This window comes from Megalops cyprinoides, chromosome 6 (assembly GCF_013368585.1).
Source record: "Megalops cyprinoides isolate fMegCyp1 chromosome 6, fMegCyp1.pri, whole genome shotgun sequence".
In the NCBI taxonomy this organism is placed as follows: Eukaryota; Metazoa; Chordata; class Actinopteri; order Elopiformes; family Megalopidae; genus Megalops; species Megalops cyprinoides.
Window position 1 is genome coordinate 33,786,206 of NC_050588.1, and position 13,870 is coordinate 33,800,075.

General features: G+C 42.3%; 1 protein-coding gene across 1 annotated transcript in view; it reads right to left on the reverse strand.

Moving 5' to 3' along the window:
• unm_sa1614 (un-named sa1614) overlaps nt 1-13,400 on the reverse strand; it is a 55,068-nt gene extending 41,668 nt beyond the window's left edge. The window contains exon 1 of the mRNA XM_036531535.1: nt 13,138-13,400. Within this exon, the coding sequence (XP_036387428.1) occupies nt 13,138-13,263 (126 nt within the window). The 5' untranslated portion in view covers nt 13,264-13,400. The remainder of the gene's footprint in view (nt 1-13,137) is intronic.
• Nucleotides 13,401-13,870: the final 470 nt, after the last annotated feature.

A 13,870-nucleotide genomic window follows, 5' to 3' on the forward strand; every position in this document is an offset into this window, starting at 1 on the left:
AGTGCTGATGCCATTAAGCCAAATACTGAGGGAGACAGCTCAGTGCTGGAGCTCACTCTTTGGAGTCTACCCCTTACACACATATTGGATACATATAATAAAACATATCCATTTATATTTTTTAATGGAATTCTTTAAGCTTCCACCACTTTTAGAACAATTTCACATAAATATGCTTGAGGAATTCTCATCTCCTGTGCACTTGCAGCTGTTAGCACTGTATTGTACCTTTTGTGTGACGAGTGTCTTCAGAAATGGCTTTGAAATTGCCCTGTCTTGTAGAGAAGTGTTGTGCTATTGCTAAACCTGCACCACCCAGCTCCTAAGGATGTGGTCTCCGCTGAAACAGGAATAACCAGAAGTGTGGGGGCGGTATTCCTATGATTTGAGTAAACTGACAGTCAGGGAACTTTCCCATGAAAGACTCCCAGCCGTCATAGATCCAGCCCCTAATTTAGTAAACCAACATGAAAAATCAAACAAGAAAATGGTAGGCTACTTACAAAAGAAATACCATACTTTCGGTTCCCAAAACTCGCCCACCCAAATATAAGAAATATACCCATAGCTTTTGCACATGTGATTAATGAGAGGCACACACTTCATATTCGGTGTGGGTCCATCCAGCCAGTCTGAGACATTAGCATTCTGTCATAAAATCCCAGCCACTTTCCATCAGTGTAAACCTATACAAGCATGTGACAAGGGCAGGGCATTGTCTTTACATTACAATAATGGCATTTAGCAGATGCTCTTATCAAGAGCAACTTACATTGGATACAGTTTTATCCATTTATACAGCTGGATATTTACTAAGGAAATTCTAGGTTAAGAACTTTGCCAAAGGGTACAGCAGCAGTAACCCCAGCGGGGATTCGAACTGGCAGCTTCTCACTCACGAGTCCTACTCCTTACCATTATGCTACATTGCCATATTACTGTCTTCTGTAATGCAGCTTTGGGCAGGAAAATTCTCTCTGTGTTGCACCATTTCGGTTTCTTTATCCTCCCACATCAACAAACCTGAAGCAACCGATGTTAATTGAACAGATACTACCCAGACCGAGCAGGAAGAGAGGACAGCTGGCGATGCTCCTATTGGCTATACTTTATCGGCCGCACGTTCTGCAAGGGGTGGAACTTCCTCAGGAGGCCGTCCACATGTGCAAAACAAACGGTGCTCTTCCAGCACAAAGGCAGAGGGCCGCAGCGATGCAGAGAGGCCTGCCCTGCATTCTGACCCTCACGTCTGTATTTGCAGACACTGTACATTCCTGCTCTTTGCTTGCACCCTGAAATCCATTCAAAACGGAAAAAGCCTCATAATGTTGAATGAGGCTCCAACGTTAAACAGGCCTCCTGTTAACAGTGAGCATTGTGTGGACGGTTGTCACACTTAACAATGGGTACTAAGAGGCGTCACGCACCGTGCCTCTGATTGTTGAAGGAAAAAACCACCAAGTGTTTCTTTCACTGTCCCAACCGTCATCCCACCAGCACCTTGAAGGTAAACCTACCCTGGCGTGCCTATTCATCTCAGCTGCTAAAAGTATCCAACATTTTAGGCCTGCTGTGTTCAGACATTACAGACGTAAAACCTTTATCCCTTCAACAGTGCATTTTATTGCCTCTGATTGAAACATAAAGGTGATTTCTTTGTATGATTTTGACACAAATATGGTTTTCAGTCTCAAAGAGTGAGGTCACACATGATTTCACATGTGATGGCCGGACACAGAGAACAGTGCATAATGTTTGTGGTATGTAGTGACAGAGAAATAAACAACCTATGACAGTATCTGCATTAATATCAATAATTCATGAACGGAATGGGATGAACGGAAGCTTCAGAGAGCAAACAGTCAAAAAAAAAAAACAACTTGTTTTTGTGTCGTTTGGTCTCATCCCCAGCAGTCTGTCAATGGTGAAAATAAGATAAACAGGGATTAGGACAGGCATGATTTAAGCAGCTAAGAGCTGGCTTACACCGCTCTGAACAATATGCTATGTTATGCATGCTAAATGCTCTGATCTGCCTGGTAACAAAAGGAAAAGAATATATAGGCAAATGGATGAAAGCCTGTTTTTTTTTTGTTTCTGGCGAGTTGCCCCTCTGTTTCCTGAAGCGGTCTCTGTCACTGAAGGTGGCCAGGCAGAACACAAGCACAACACGGTCTAAGGCATTGCTCTGCCTCTCGGCTGCCACCTCAGCTGTGTAATGCCGGAGGGCTGGAGACTACTCTGCACTCACAACATGCATGGGGAAGCACGGGGGGGGCTCAGATAAAGCTAACAAGCACCCAGAGGATGCAGGCGAACGTCCCCCGAGTTTTAAAGCAGATCTCTGGCAAAGCTGAGCGCTGAGGAGGTAAGTGCGTAGTGTGTAGACTGAGCTGACTTCCACATACTACATATTGGAAGAGCACAAAACGTTTAGCCTCATTACACGCTGGATCAACCCTACAGAAAGATTCACTTGTTATGTTTAATGTTGAAAAGAAATACATGGGAAAAAATAGAGAAGAGACTTATGAAGGCCACCAAGACAGTATCAATAGAGCAATGGCAGCGTCTTCAATGACAGTAGACATCAAATACTACACAACAGACCTACAAATCACCAGTGCACCATTCTCAGGAAGTACATTTTCCCATAGTGCAAGCCCTGCTGGCCCTACCACACAGGGCCTTTTCAAATAAGAGGAATTACATGAGCTGAGAGTGAGAGAGGAGAATTTAAGCCTAAAAGGCAGTTGATTTTCCTTTGATTCCTTTGTGGGATCTCAACAGTAATCTGTTTATTTCATACGCTTAATGATGCAAATGTTTACAAAGCTTCTGGAATGGGAAGGGACGTTTCCCTGCGGGAGAGCCATACCACTGAGAATCCATCAAAATGTTTATTTATCTTATTTACGATCTACAAATGCAGAGGAAAATGGAAGTATTCCAACACTTAAGATGCAATGGTCTTGCAGTGTTACTGAAACACTTTCCATTACTAGCTGCGCTTCTTCGTCTTGGAATGTTTTCTGCAAATCATGTATGCCATTGACTGGATAGCCTGCTGTTTAAGGGGACATCACCAGTGCACAGAAGTCCAAGAATGACCGAGAAGGCCCCTTTTATGCTGAGAGAACGGGGAAGGGAACCTGTTACTGATGCCTTCACAGGTATTAGGTCTATGTCTAGAGCAGTGGTTCTCAACCCTGCTCCTGGAGGCACACTGTCCTGCATCTTCTATCTATCCTTGCTCTACCTGCCTGACTGAAGTCATCGGTGGCACTTTTGATTAGCTGAGCACACCTGATTTAATCAAGCAGCAAGGATAGATAGAAGATGTGCAGGACAGTGTGCCTCCAGGAGCAGGGTTGAGAACCACTCATCTAGAGGTTATGGGTTGGGCCCTCTGCTGTAAACAGGGACCACAATGATAACGGTGATTATCAAACTAGTACACATCAAAATGAAACATATTTGACATATGTATAGAATTCAAATTTAAATATGTTTCTTGAGTTATACTTCTCTGTATCACCATACCATTCTGATGTTTGAGGGCTGCAAAGTAGCTATCTCACTCTCAGATCAGCAGAAAAAGCAGTGACTGCACAAGTATTCAAGGTAGGTAAAAATCACATTGAAGACTGCTGTTAGAATTCAGAGGACACCTTCAACAACAGAGAGAAAGAAATCTGTCATACCATGCTGAAAAACATCTCACCTTCTTTGAACCGAGAAATTTAACACCGCAAAGTGTGTGGTCTGTTATGAGACACCGTCAAACAACATCCTGGAGCCAATGAAATTTAGACAACAGGAGACAAAACACCATAACAGTTTAAACACAGATCATTGGTACTTCACAATAAGAGGTAACTGCAACTGGAACTATGTCAGTTACTGTTTGAAATACTTTTTCAAAACCTGCAAAAGCTTTTGCTGGGACAGTGGTGTGGTGTAGTGGTAAGGAGCAGGGCTCATAACCAAAAGATTGCTGGTTCAATTCCCCATTAAGGGCACTGCTGTTGTACCCTTGGGCAAGGTACTTAACCCACAATTGCCTTAGTAAATATCGAGCTGTATACATGGATAAAACTGTAAGCTACTGTGTGTAAGTCGCTCTAGATAAGACAAACAATAGGCCAGGAGCCCTTCTGGGTTTAAGTCTGTTTAGCAAAATCACACATTATCAGTGAGGAGACACCTGGGACAGAATTCATGTAAATAGCTGAGATATGTATGTGAGACAGATATGTGAGAGCGTAACTGCAGAAAAGAGTGACATTCTACTGTCGAACAGAAGAGCAAGGGCCCAAACTGACAAGAGAAGGATTCACAAGCCTGGGGGTCTCAAATAAAAATGACAAGATGCAGTGAGGGAAATGTTTAATATCGTGCACTGACAACAGTGTTCTACAACCTCAATTACTTCTAATTACCAATTAAATTGTTGTTATTTGTCATTATCAAATTTTTGTGTAGCATCACAGCGATGCCTGGGGATGTCATCAAGACAGCCTCAGTTCAGACAGGTCTGGAACTATTAGCTTACAGAAAGCGGAGGGCAGCCGGTGCTAATGTAAATAGACTGGCTGTGACTACGAGCCATATAACACAGATAAGGAAGACTAGGACAAATGCCCAGACACTAGGTTTGACATGTTAAACTTAAATGCTTGTCTCTTCAGACACCCCTTTATCCAGCTGTTTCAGAAGTTGTTTATTGTTTAATGGTACTGTACATAAATAACACCAAATTGGTGTTTTTACTTTTCCCTAGATACACTTTCCAGCACCAATTAAAAGAGGAGCCCCACAGACAATCTATTTCTTCAGTTGCACTGTAGGCCGAAATCTGTTGAAATACAAGGAAAGTGATTCTGAAATTATGGAACACAGTACAACTTTATGCTGCTCACCCATGTCTACCAACAGCACATTTTCACACTCATTATACAGTTCCTCATATAGTGATATAAGCTTATGCACAACAGTTTAACAGCTTTATACGTAATGTGTCATAACACAAAGGAAGGCAAAGGAACAACAACGTTCTCACCACCAAAGACCACCAAAGACCAAATATTAGCCTACTCACCTACTGCTTACATTATTCAAATTTCGACAAATAAAACAGTATTAGCATCAGGAGCGGCATTTTTAACAGTGTCTAACGAAGGATGAAAATGTGACTGAGTCACACTATTATGTAATTCACAGCTTAAGGATAAGAGAGTGATGGGCGTGCTTGCAGATCACAGCATCTGAGCCGAGCGCTACCCTGTTTGAAGCACAAATCTTAATTAAAAGGCATTAAACAGCAGCGTTTTTTTTTTTCCTTTTCATTTCTTTTTAGCTCTGTAATAAATCCTTGTGATCGTCAGATTAACAGATTGTCCTTTACGTAATTTGAGAGGTCCCGGGTTTGCACGCGCTGCAGAGGCACTCAACCAAACGCGAATATCAGCAGCCCTTCCGCACCAGCGGTTTCGCCCTACGAGGCCTTTATTTAGCCCTTCGATCAGGAGAGCTCGCGGGCCGCGGTGGCTTGAGCTCACGCACCTTGGAGATGCACCGTCTCACGAACCAAAGCCACGGGACCCTTCGTTAAATCAGCTAGTACTGTGGTCACTTGAAACGAAGTCTCTCGTCTTCAGGGACACAATAAAAACAAGCCAGGAACGGTGCAGCTGCATGAGGACTTCCATCCCTGTGCGTTGCGTTTGAATTAGCCTCATTTAGCTTTTAATTATGAGTCTGAGCTCCGCGCTTTGTGCCTGAGGAGGGACTCTGTATCCTCGGCTCTGTCTGGAACTGCGTGATTATGCTCTTCACTGGCCTCCGCAGCTCAAGCAAAGAGGCAGAATACACCGAAATGAACACCAGGCTGCGTGCCAAAAACCTCAGACTCCTCCATCCCGGTGTAAAAACATTTAATCACAAAATCAAACCCCCTGTAACAAGGCACTCAAACGCAAAGGCACAATAGCGAAATAAATTGCAGCTGACGAGGTCGTAACATCAGATTAAAAGCATCAAAGTACTGTACATCACAAAATCTGCCTCCAGTTTAGCCCCAGTATATTACATTCCTACTAGGCTGCTGTGAGAATATAGTATGAGTAAATAAAACATGCATTTCCTCCTTCTCCCCTGGCTAACTGTATCTTCATTATCTCTCCCTTGTCTCTGTTATGATGCAGAAAAGCGTACAGTGGTGCTGTAAATACAGAACAAAAAGATTAATGACTGAGGATGTATCTTAACAGCACACTCTGTGGGCAGCCACACTTACTGTGGAGTGCCAAAAAAATATGCAGATTACTCCTGCCTTACACATCAGAAAAACTGGGGGTCACAAATTATCACTTAATAACAAGACATATAGCCTGAACAGGGCTGATTCAGACTTGGGATATGCACCTGTACACCCCACCCCAAGTGCTTTCCACAAGAGTTGTGTGGCTCTGTTACCACTGCACAAATTCTGACATGGGAACTTCATGTGGCCCATGTGAAAGATGCATATTCTGGACAGTCTGCTTGGAATGAACGTGTCTTGGTGTTTTATTACCAAGAGACATGTGTTATGGCCTGACCCCTAGGCTACGTTTTCTCAGTTTTCTCTCCACAGCCCTTTCCCTCATGAAAATTCCCTCATGAATTTAGAAGTCGCCATGCTGACCATCATGTGTAACATCAACACTGCTTAGACAACTTGCAGTGTAAATGAAAATAGTAAGCAGTGTTTCTATTTGACAAATATTGAATTTTGCTTGTGAATTCACCCTATTTCATAGCCCCACATTATCAATTGGATGCTTATTTTCTTTAAACCTGACACATTATTCTATTTGAAGTCTGACATGTGAAGGCAGAGACAGTGACCACTGACCGCCCCAAGCCTCACTTAGATGGCACAGGGTTGACAGACAGAATATGTCCAGTGTTTTCAGAGCAGCAAAGTAGCAATTTCTGACTGATGCCAGCTTTTCTCCAAAGACCTGGAAAGCCGGATAAATCAGTCCACTGCAAACCCAGTTATGCTGAAAATAACCTGTGTGTGCTCGGCCTTGGCCACAGGGTCAGTTCAGAGAGTGTCAGGGGATGTCACTGGCATCTCACAACCATCAGCGTCCAGGTGCATCATCCAGCCTAGTTTGTGCCTGGTATGCTAAGGCACACAGACGCTTTCATAAAATTCCTCAAGACTCCATTTAAAGACTGCTCCATTTAAACAATTCAACAATACATTCCTTACACTGATATGCAAGTGTAAATTGCAATAGTTATATAATTGATTTCGCAGTGTTAATACCTTATAAATAATGTGAGCAAAACCTTTGAATTCAATAGTGTGGTGTGTCTTTTCTTTTTTCAGATATTTCATATTGATATTTATACACCATTTCATCCAGGTGCATTGAAAACATTGTTCATCTCAGTTCCAGGACTGCTTTAATTTCCTGGAAATATTTACTTAGCTTTCATAATTAAGGCTGCAAGTGTCTTTCAATTGGATTCTGCAGTAAGGAAATGTGGCCATAATGGAACTCTGTGAGAATATCTATCCAACTCGTGGCTCTTGGAATGGAGGTGTGGTTTTCTGGGTGAAATAAATTTAATCTGAGTGTGCAACTTTGTACCTAGTATTTTAAGAGATTTGTGTGTGCACAAGTCTGATGCAAAAGCTAAGCTCTTCATTGTAAGGTGTAGACAAAAATTTCTCAGCACTGAGTTTATCGCTATGTGAAAGACGTTCTTCCCACAGATGAAAAACTGGAAACATATTCCTTGGTTGTGCAAATGCAGTGGTGCAAGACCATATTACATGCTTCACACTGATCTGAACTGCATGCCATTTTTGTACAATTGTCATATCCATAATGCTGGAAATGCATGCAGTAAACTGCACTGATTAACTGTACTTTTAATGGAACAAGTAACAGCATTTTTTTTGGCCCTTTGGCATATGAGATCATAAACATTCTGTCAGCCACAGCTCTCTGCTCTGGAAAAACTGGGAATTAAGCTACTGCAGCACAGGGATTGCTATCCGGTGAACCTTCTCCTGATAAGACACGGCTATTATCACCGCAGTGCTAAAAGGTGAAGGCCCCTGCTGCTACCACACACAACAGAAGCAAAATAATGTCTACTTCTACAGGATCTTTTCAAAACATCCACTTCAAAGTGGATTGTAATACATGATAGTACTAGTTTACAGCAAAACCACTGAGGTCTGTTTCCAGAAAAATATACACCGGCAGTTAAGTCAGCTCTGAGTGTTGCAATGCTGCCTGTCAAGAATTCATCATCCCCATTTCTCAACTTGACATCCTGCATGTAGGCAATCACTGACCCCTTCAAAGCTAATCTGCAAACTAGCCTGCACTCAGAGCTTGTCAAGAAAAACACTGAAGTGCTTTGATGCGCATGCAGACGGTCTGGTGGTCATGAGTAGCCAGCTTGTCTCAGTTTAGCCCTCGCTGGTACATGAATCACACCTATGAGCGGGTGAGTCATGCAGCGATCACATGTGGCCAAGCGACGGTCTGCACACCCGCTGCGCCGCCCGCTGAGAACGCGTCTCAGCGCCGCGAGTGTCACGGGCAAACTGAGGTGCGAACCTCGGGCTTCAGCAGATACGCATCTGAACAACCCCATCTACTCAACACAAGGCTCAGTTAAATTAAACTGATATTTCAGACGAGTCATGTTAAAGGCAGATGATGCTGTCACCAGCTGTAGGCCCTACATTTGCATAATCTCTGTGGATCTGAATCTGGGGTGATTAACGGGCGTTGGGTGTCCGGGTCAGTACCGCTGTTGTTCTGGTGCTGTCCATTACACACTCAGCATTGTGCTGGTCACATGGTCGCATAATCACCTCATTCCCCAAAGTCACACTGGCCAGCTGTTCGGCTGTTTTTTTCCCTCTCTGACACAGGACTCTCCACTCTCTGCTGTATCATCTCTCTTTCACGGCAGTTAACAGTTGATTATCCAGCACAGATTATCAGATTTATGGATTAACCATGTCATCAGTAGTTTTTTTGAGGTTTAACACAAAAAAATAATTGAATAGAATAGAACAGACTTTATTGATTTCATGTGACAAACAGAAGCTGACATACAATTAGGGAAAAAATCTTCAATACAGACATTACAAAATACAATAGCAAATCAGCAGCATATAAAAGTCACACTCATTAAAAGGTACTTAGGTACTGGTACCAAGGACATCAATAGTTTGCAATGAAAATACATACCTAGGTGGTTGTTTTTTGACTCACTGACAATAAAACACCTGATAGCTGTTGGCAAAAACAAACTTTTGTGATTTTTATATTCAAATCAAAGAAGTTGCAATAACACCAATGCTCCACAACAAGGATCCTAGTTTCCTTTCTGTAACCCTGGTCATCAAAACCAAACTTCCATAAACTGCTGAATCTTTAGAAAATGTCTGCAGATGTCATTATGCCTACAATCAGCTGTATACAGGCTGAATAAAAATGGGGGCAACAAATGCACCTCGCAAGTGCTGACAATGAAACTTGCCAACTATGTTATCTAAAAAACAAAGAAAATACACACAAAGACGTCTGAGTGGGCTGGTCGTTACTGTAGCTAGCAAGTCAACTGTAAAATAACAGATTATTGCACAGGACAAACCTTCTACCTTAAAATTGAGATGTATGACGTTCCACTGGACAGGGACTGTCAGTCTGCTGCAATGAGAGCTAGGGTGACTTTCTCCAAGACCTCATGAAGTGAAAAGTAAAAGGTAGTCCAGAGGGCAAATAAACACAACTTACCTGACAGATGGATATAGGATAAGCTAGCACTTTGATTGTTTTTCTGCAATCGCTACTACAGCTATGCAAGCTTCAATTACTGCTATTCACGTAAATGCTTTGAATGTCATGGGATATCAGTTAACCATACCGTTGCTTCCCTTCTTCACTGGGGAAAGTGACAATCAGACTGTGTTTCAATTTACCAACCAATACCACACAAACAGTATGCACAAAATGTACAAATAGGTGCTCATGAACAGAGTATCAGAGCATCGATCTTTCATGATGCATTACATCATGTGCAACTTAGCAGTCCTATATTGTACACCTCCATATGACTCTATATTCTCTGTCTATGTTTGAACCAAGAATGTGTCATGATTAGATTAAAATATGGGAGGAAGTCAAAGACCAAGTCCCATCTTCTTCACAGAGTCCCGACCACAGCCCAGTGAAGGAACAGAAATGATTACTACTATCAGTCATTTCCTGGCTGTATTGACAGCATGCCAACTGCTGCCGTTCTCTGACATGCCTAAAATTTGAATTGACCTCAAACTTGAAAGTGACTATTAGTGAGGAAGGAAAATGCCATGTGACACAGGACCAATGGCCTTTGAAATTATACTGGTGATGGATGGAGTAATTTACCCACAGCTGAGCACTGAAGGATGGCTTGACAAGTTTCTGTCCACCACAGCAACAAATCCAGCAATGGGAGTTATTTTATTTCAGTCCATGCTTAAAGCACAAGGGATAAGAGATACTCCTAAGCTTCCCTCTATCCCACACTCTCAACCCCCCCCCCCCCCCCCACCCCCCGCTCACCCCAACACAGACACAGTTATACTCATATATGGTTAATTATGCAGCAGACTCTTGTCCTAATTTTCTTGACGGAGGCAAGAAAACAATAGACTACATGGCATACAGGTCAGTATATGCGTAGCACGCCTGGTTTTACAAAACTCACTGGCCTGAGTGTGTTGAAATACAAAGGCAGAAGTCCAAAAATGTAAGTCCGAGGTCCATTATAATAAAACTGGAAATGTACAAATGTCTGTTCCCACACAATGTTGTGTCTTTGCTGTGGCCTCAATGCACCGCACTAATCTAATCTAATCACTCAATCCATCAGACACTGGCCCTGGGCGAATAGGAAGTCATTGCTATTACCCCTGCCCTACACCCCCCTGAGGCAAAGGAAAGGGGGATGAGCCCCCCCCCCCCACACACACACACCCCAAATCACAGGGAGGTGTCTTGTCAAGAGGTCTCCACAAAGCCAGCCCTGTAATGTGGTACAGTGTCCAATTTGTACTGTTTTCAACTGCCTGGGTCATCTCCATGGTTACCACACCCGTACAACATGTCCTGCTGTATTAGAAGCTATGTACTACATTGCCATTGTTCCTGTCCTGACCTTTGGTGAATCCTATAGTCTGGCACAACAATAGCAAGCCAAACAGTGCTGCTAGGTGATCTCTTAAACGCATCAAGAAACAACCAACCAAAGAGCTGCATTCTACAGATCAACAATGCTGGCCTAATGCTGGCCATACATCCGGCGTGAAGCTGTGAAAAAGGGAATCTCATAAGTCTATACTGTCTGAAATTCTAGATGGCCATCATGAGCAGAATGAGAGAATGGCAGAGAATGTATACCAGGAAGACACATTTGTAGTTTACACAGTACCAGTTATTACAAAGACACTCGAAAATTAACACAAGTCAAATTAGACATTTTTTAAATTTCGTTAAGGACACTGACTGCCCCAGGCACTGTAAACATTCAGTGCTAGCAATTCACACAGTGACATTCAAATAACTAACGTGAATCATTTTGTTGTTTTTACTTTATTTAACAGATTACACATAACACTGTGCATTCAGATGTGCTTTGTTCCATCGATGAGGACATTTCTTAATTGATAATAAGAAAAAAAAAACGTTGTTTAAAACACCAATTTCATCAACTCATTTGGAACCCTGCTTTGAAGAATAAACCGTTTATAAGTATCAATCGTCCGGGAGAGGTGTGATTCTTACAAGCGGACTGCACTGTTCAGAGGAAACCTCCTGCTGTTGGTTTCAATCCACAATATCTTGGAGCAACTGCGTTCACGTCAATTGAATAATCATTGTAGTCACTACTACAGAATCGTACAACATTCGTTTTAAGGCAAGAGCATATTCAAAATTTCCAAAACGAAGTGCGTCGTATATACATGATGAAATATGTGTGTGTGTGAACTTCGCTGTGATAGAGAATAAAGGAATATACTTAAATTGAAACAGAAAAACACGAAGATGAAGGTGCATATTTAAGTGGCGAGGAAAACTTCATTGTTGTTAATGCATTTCGTAATGTTTAAAAACGAGACAAACAAACAACGCTTCAGCTGTGGAAACTAAGGCTGGGATAATACAGGTCCGTACATCCTTTTCACAGCACGAGAGTACCCGTAGCTTGGCTTAGACGAGATGGCCGAGGGCTACCCACAACCTTGCATGCGTGTACAACGGTATTGTTAAGAATATGTACAAAATTCTCGATGTCAATATCACGCATGTGATCTTTCCAATAATTTCATAATCACACTACTCTTAAGCCACAACTGGACGAGACACGACCTCAGCAAAAATCATAGGCTACTCTTCGATGTTTACAGCGGTCTATCTCCATAACACAGCGGGCATGGACTACAACGCACTGTGAATCACAATTTTGACTTCTTAACCACAATAAAATGCTACTTTAATTCATGGTTAACGTGAAAGAATTGGCAGAGATATATTTTATTTAAACGCGTCGCTAAAACCTTCGGACGTACTCTACGCGCTCCGCTGTATAAACTAACCCTTGCAGAATGATCAAGACGCGCACAAAGAGCAGAGAGCTAACTCCAAATCGAGCCGCTCATCAGAACAAGCAGCAAAATATATTCTCAAATAAGGTGAGACGCAAGACTGTGTGGTGCCGACCAAGATGCACAACCGATTTACTGTACGGAAATGCATGATTAACCATGTTAATCGCATTGGTGAACCATACCAGCAACACAACGACACGCGTACACAAAGACAGCCACTTCAACATTGCCAGCTTGCCGATTTCCCTTGCAGTACATATTGCTATTGTATTATGCGTCTACCTTAATTGCGAACGCATACCTTGGCAAACCAGACCTATACCAACACTATTATTGCAAGGTGCTTCTCCTGCTCCGAATCATAACAGCGATCTAGGTATTGTCACCGAGACAAAGAGTTTATTCGCTCCACTTACACTCCAGTTAAGCGTATGATAATGCATCAAGCGGTAACCTACCTCTTCGATGTTATTCACGGTATTTCTGCAACTTGACATTTTCGTGGTGAAAGAGGAGGTGGTTGGAGAGCTGTAATCCTCCAAGGTTTCGGCGATAAACTCGTCGACCGAAATGAACTCCGGCATTTTGCAGATTAATTAGACCGAGACAATTTACTATTCCAGTTTAAAAGTTACAGACTCATATGATGTGAAGTAGAATTACTTAATAACAAAAACGACAGGCATTGAAAATAACTACGGAGCGTGTGCTTACTACATTCACCGACCCATCTCTTTGAATTAAATGGGAAGCGGAAAACGAGGAACTGATGTCTCAACAGGAGCGCGTATATGACTCGCGCGGATGGTGTGGTGGCGCGCATCGGCGAGTGCGCGCCTTGACAGTTTGTGGATAGGTTAGCGATACAGATGCTGACTCTGTGAAATGCATACTTTATCAGTCTTTCATGCTGAAAAATGTTGTTTTCTGTAATCTGTTTCTATGCTGCATCGATATGATATTGGAATTTAAATTGCCTGGATTATATTCTGTTTTACTGTTGATATTCCCTTATTGTCTTTGTTTTTTTTTCATTTTCTTCAAAATGGTTCTGTGTTAGAAAATTCGTCAATGTTACAGTTTGCTAAACATTTTAAATGTATTCACAGTAGAGTATTTGGCCGATTCTGCACACTTCCAAATATTGTACGTATGTATTGTATTGTATTGCACGCGTCACAAAAGTTTTGA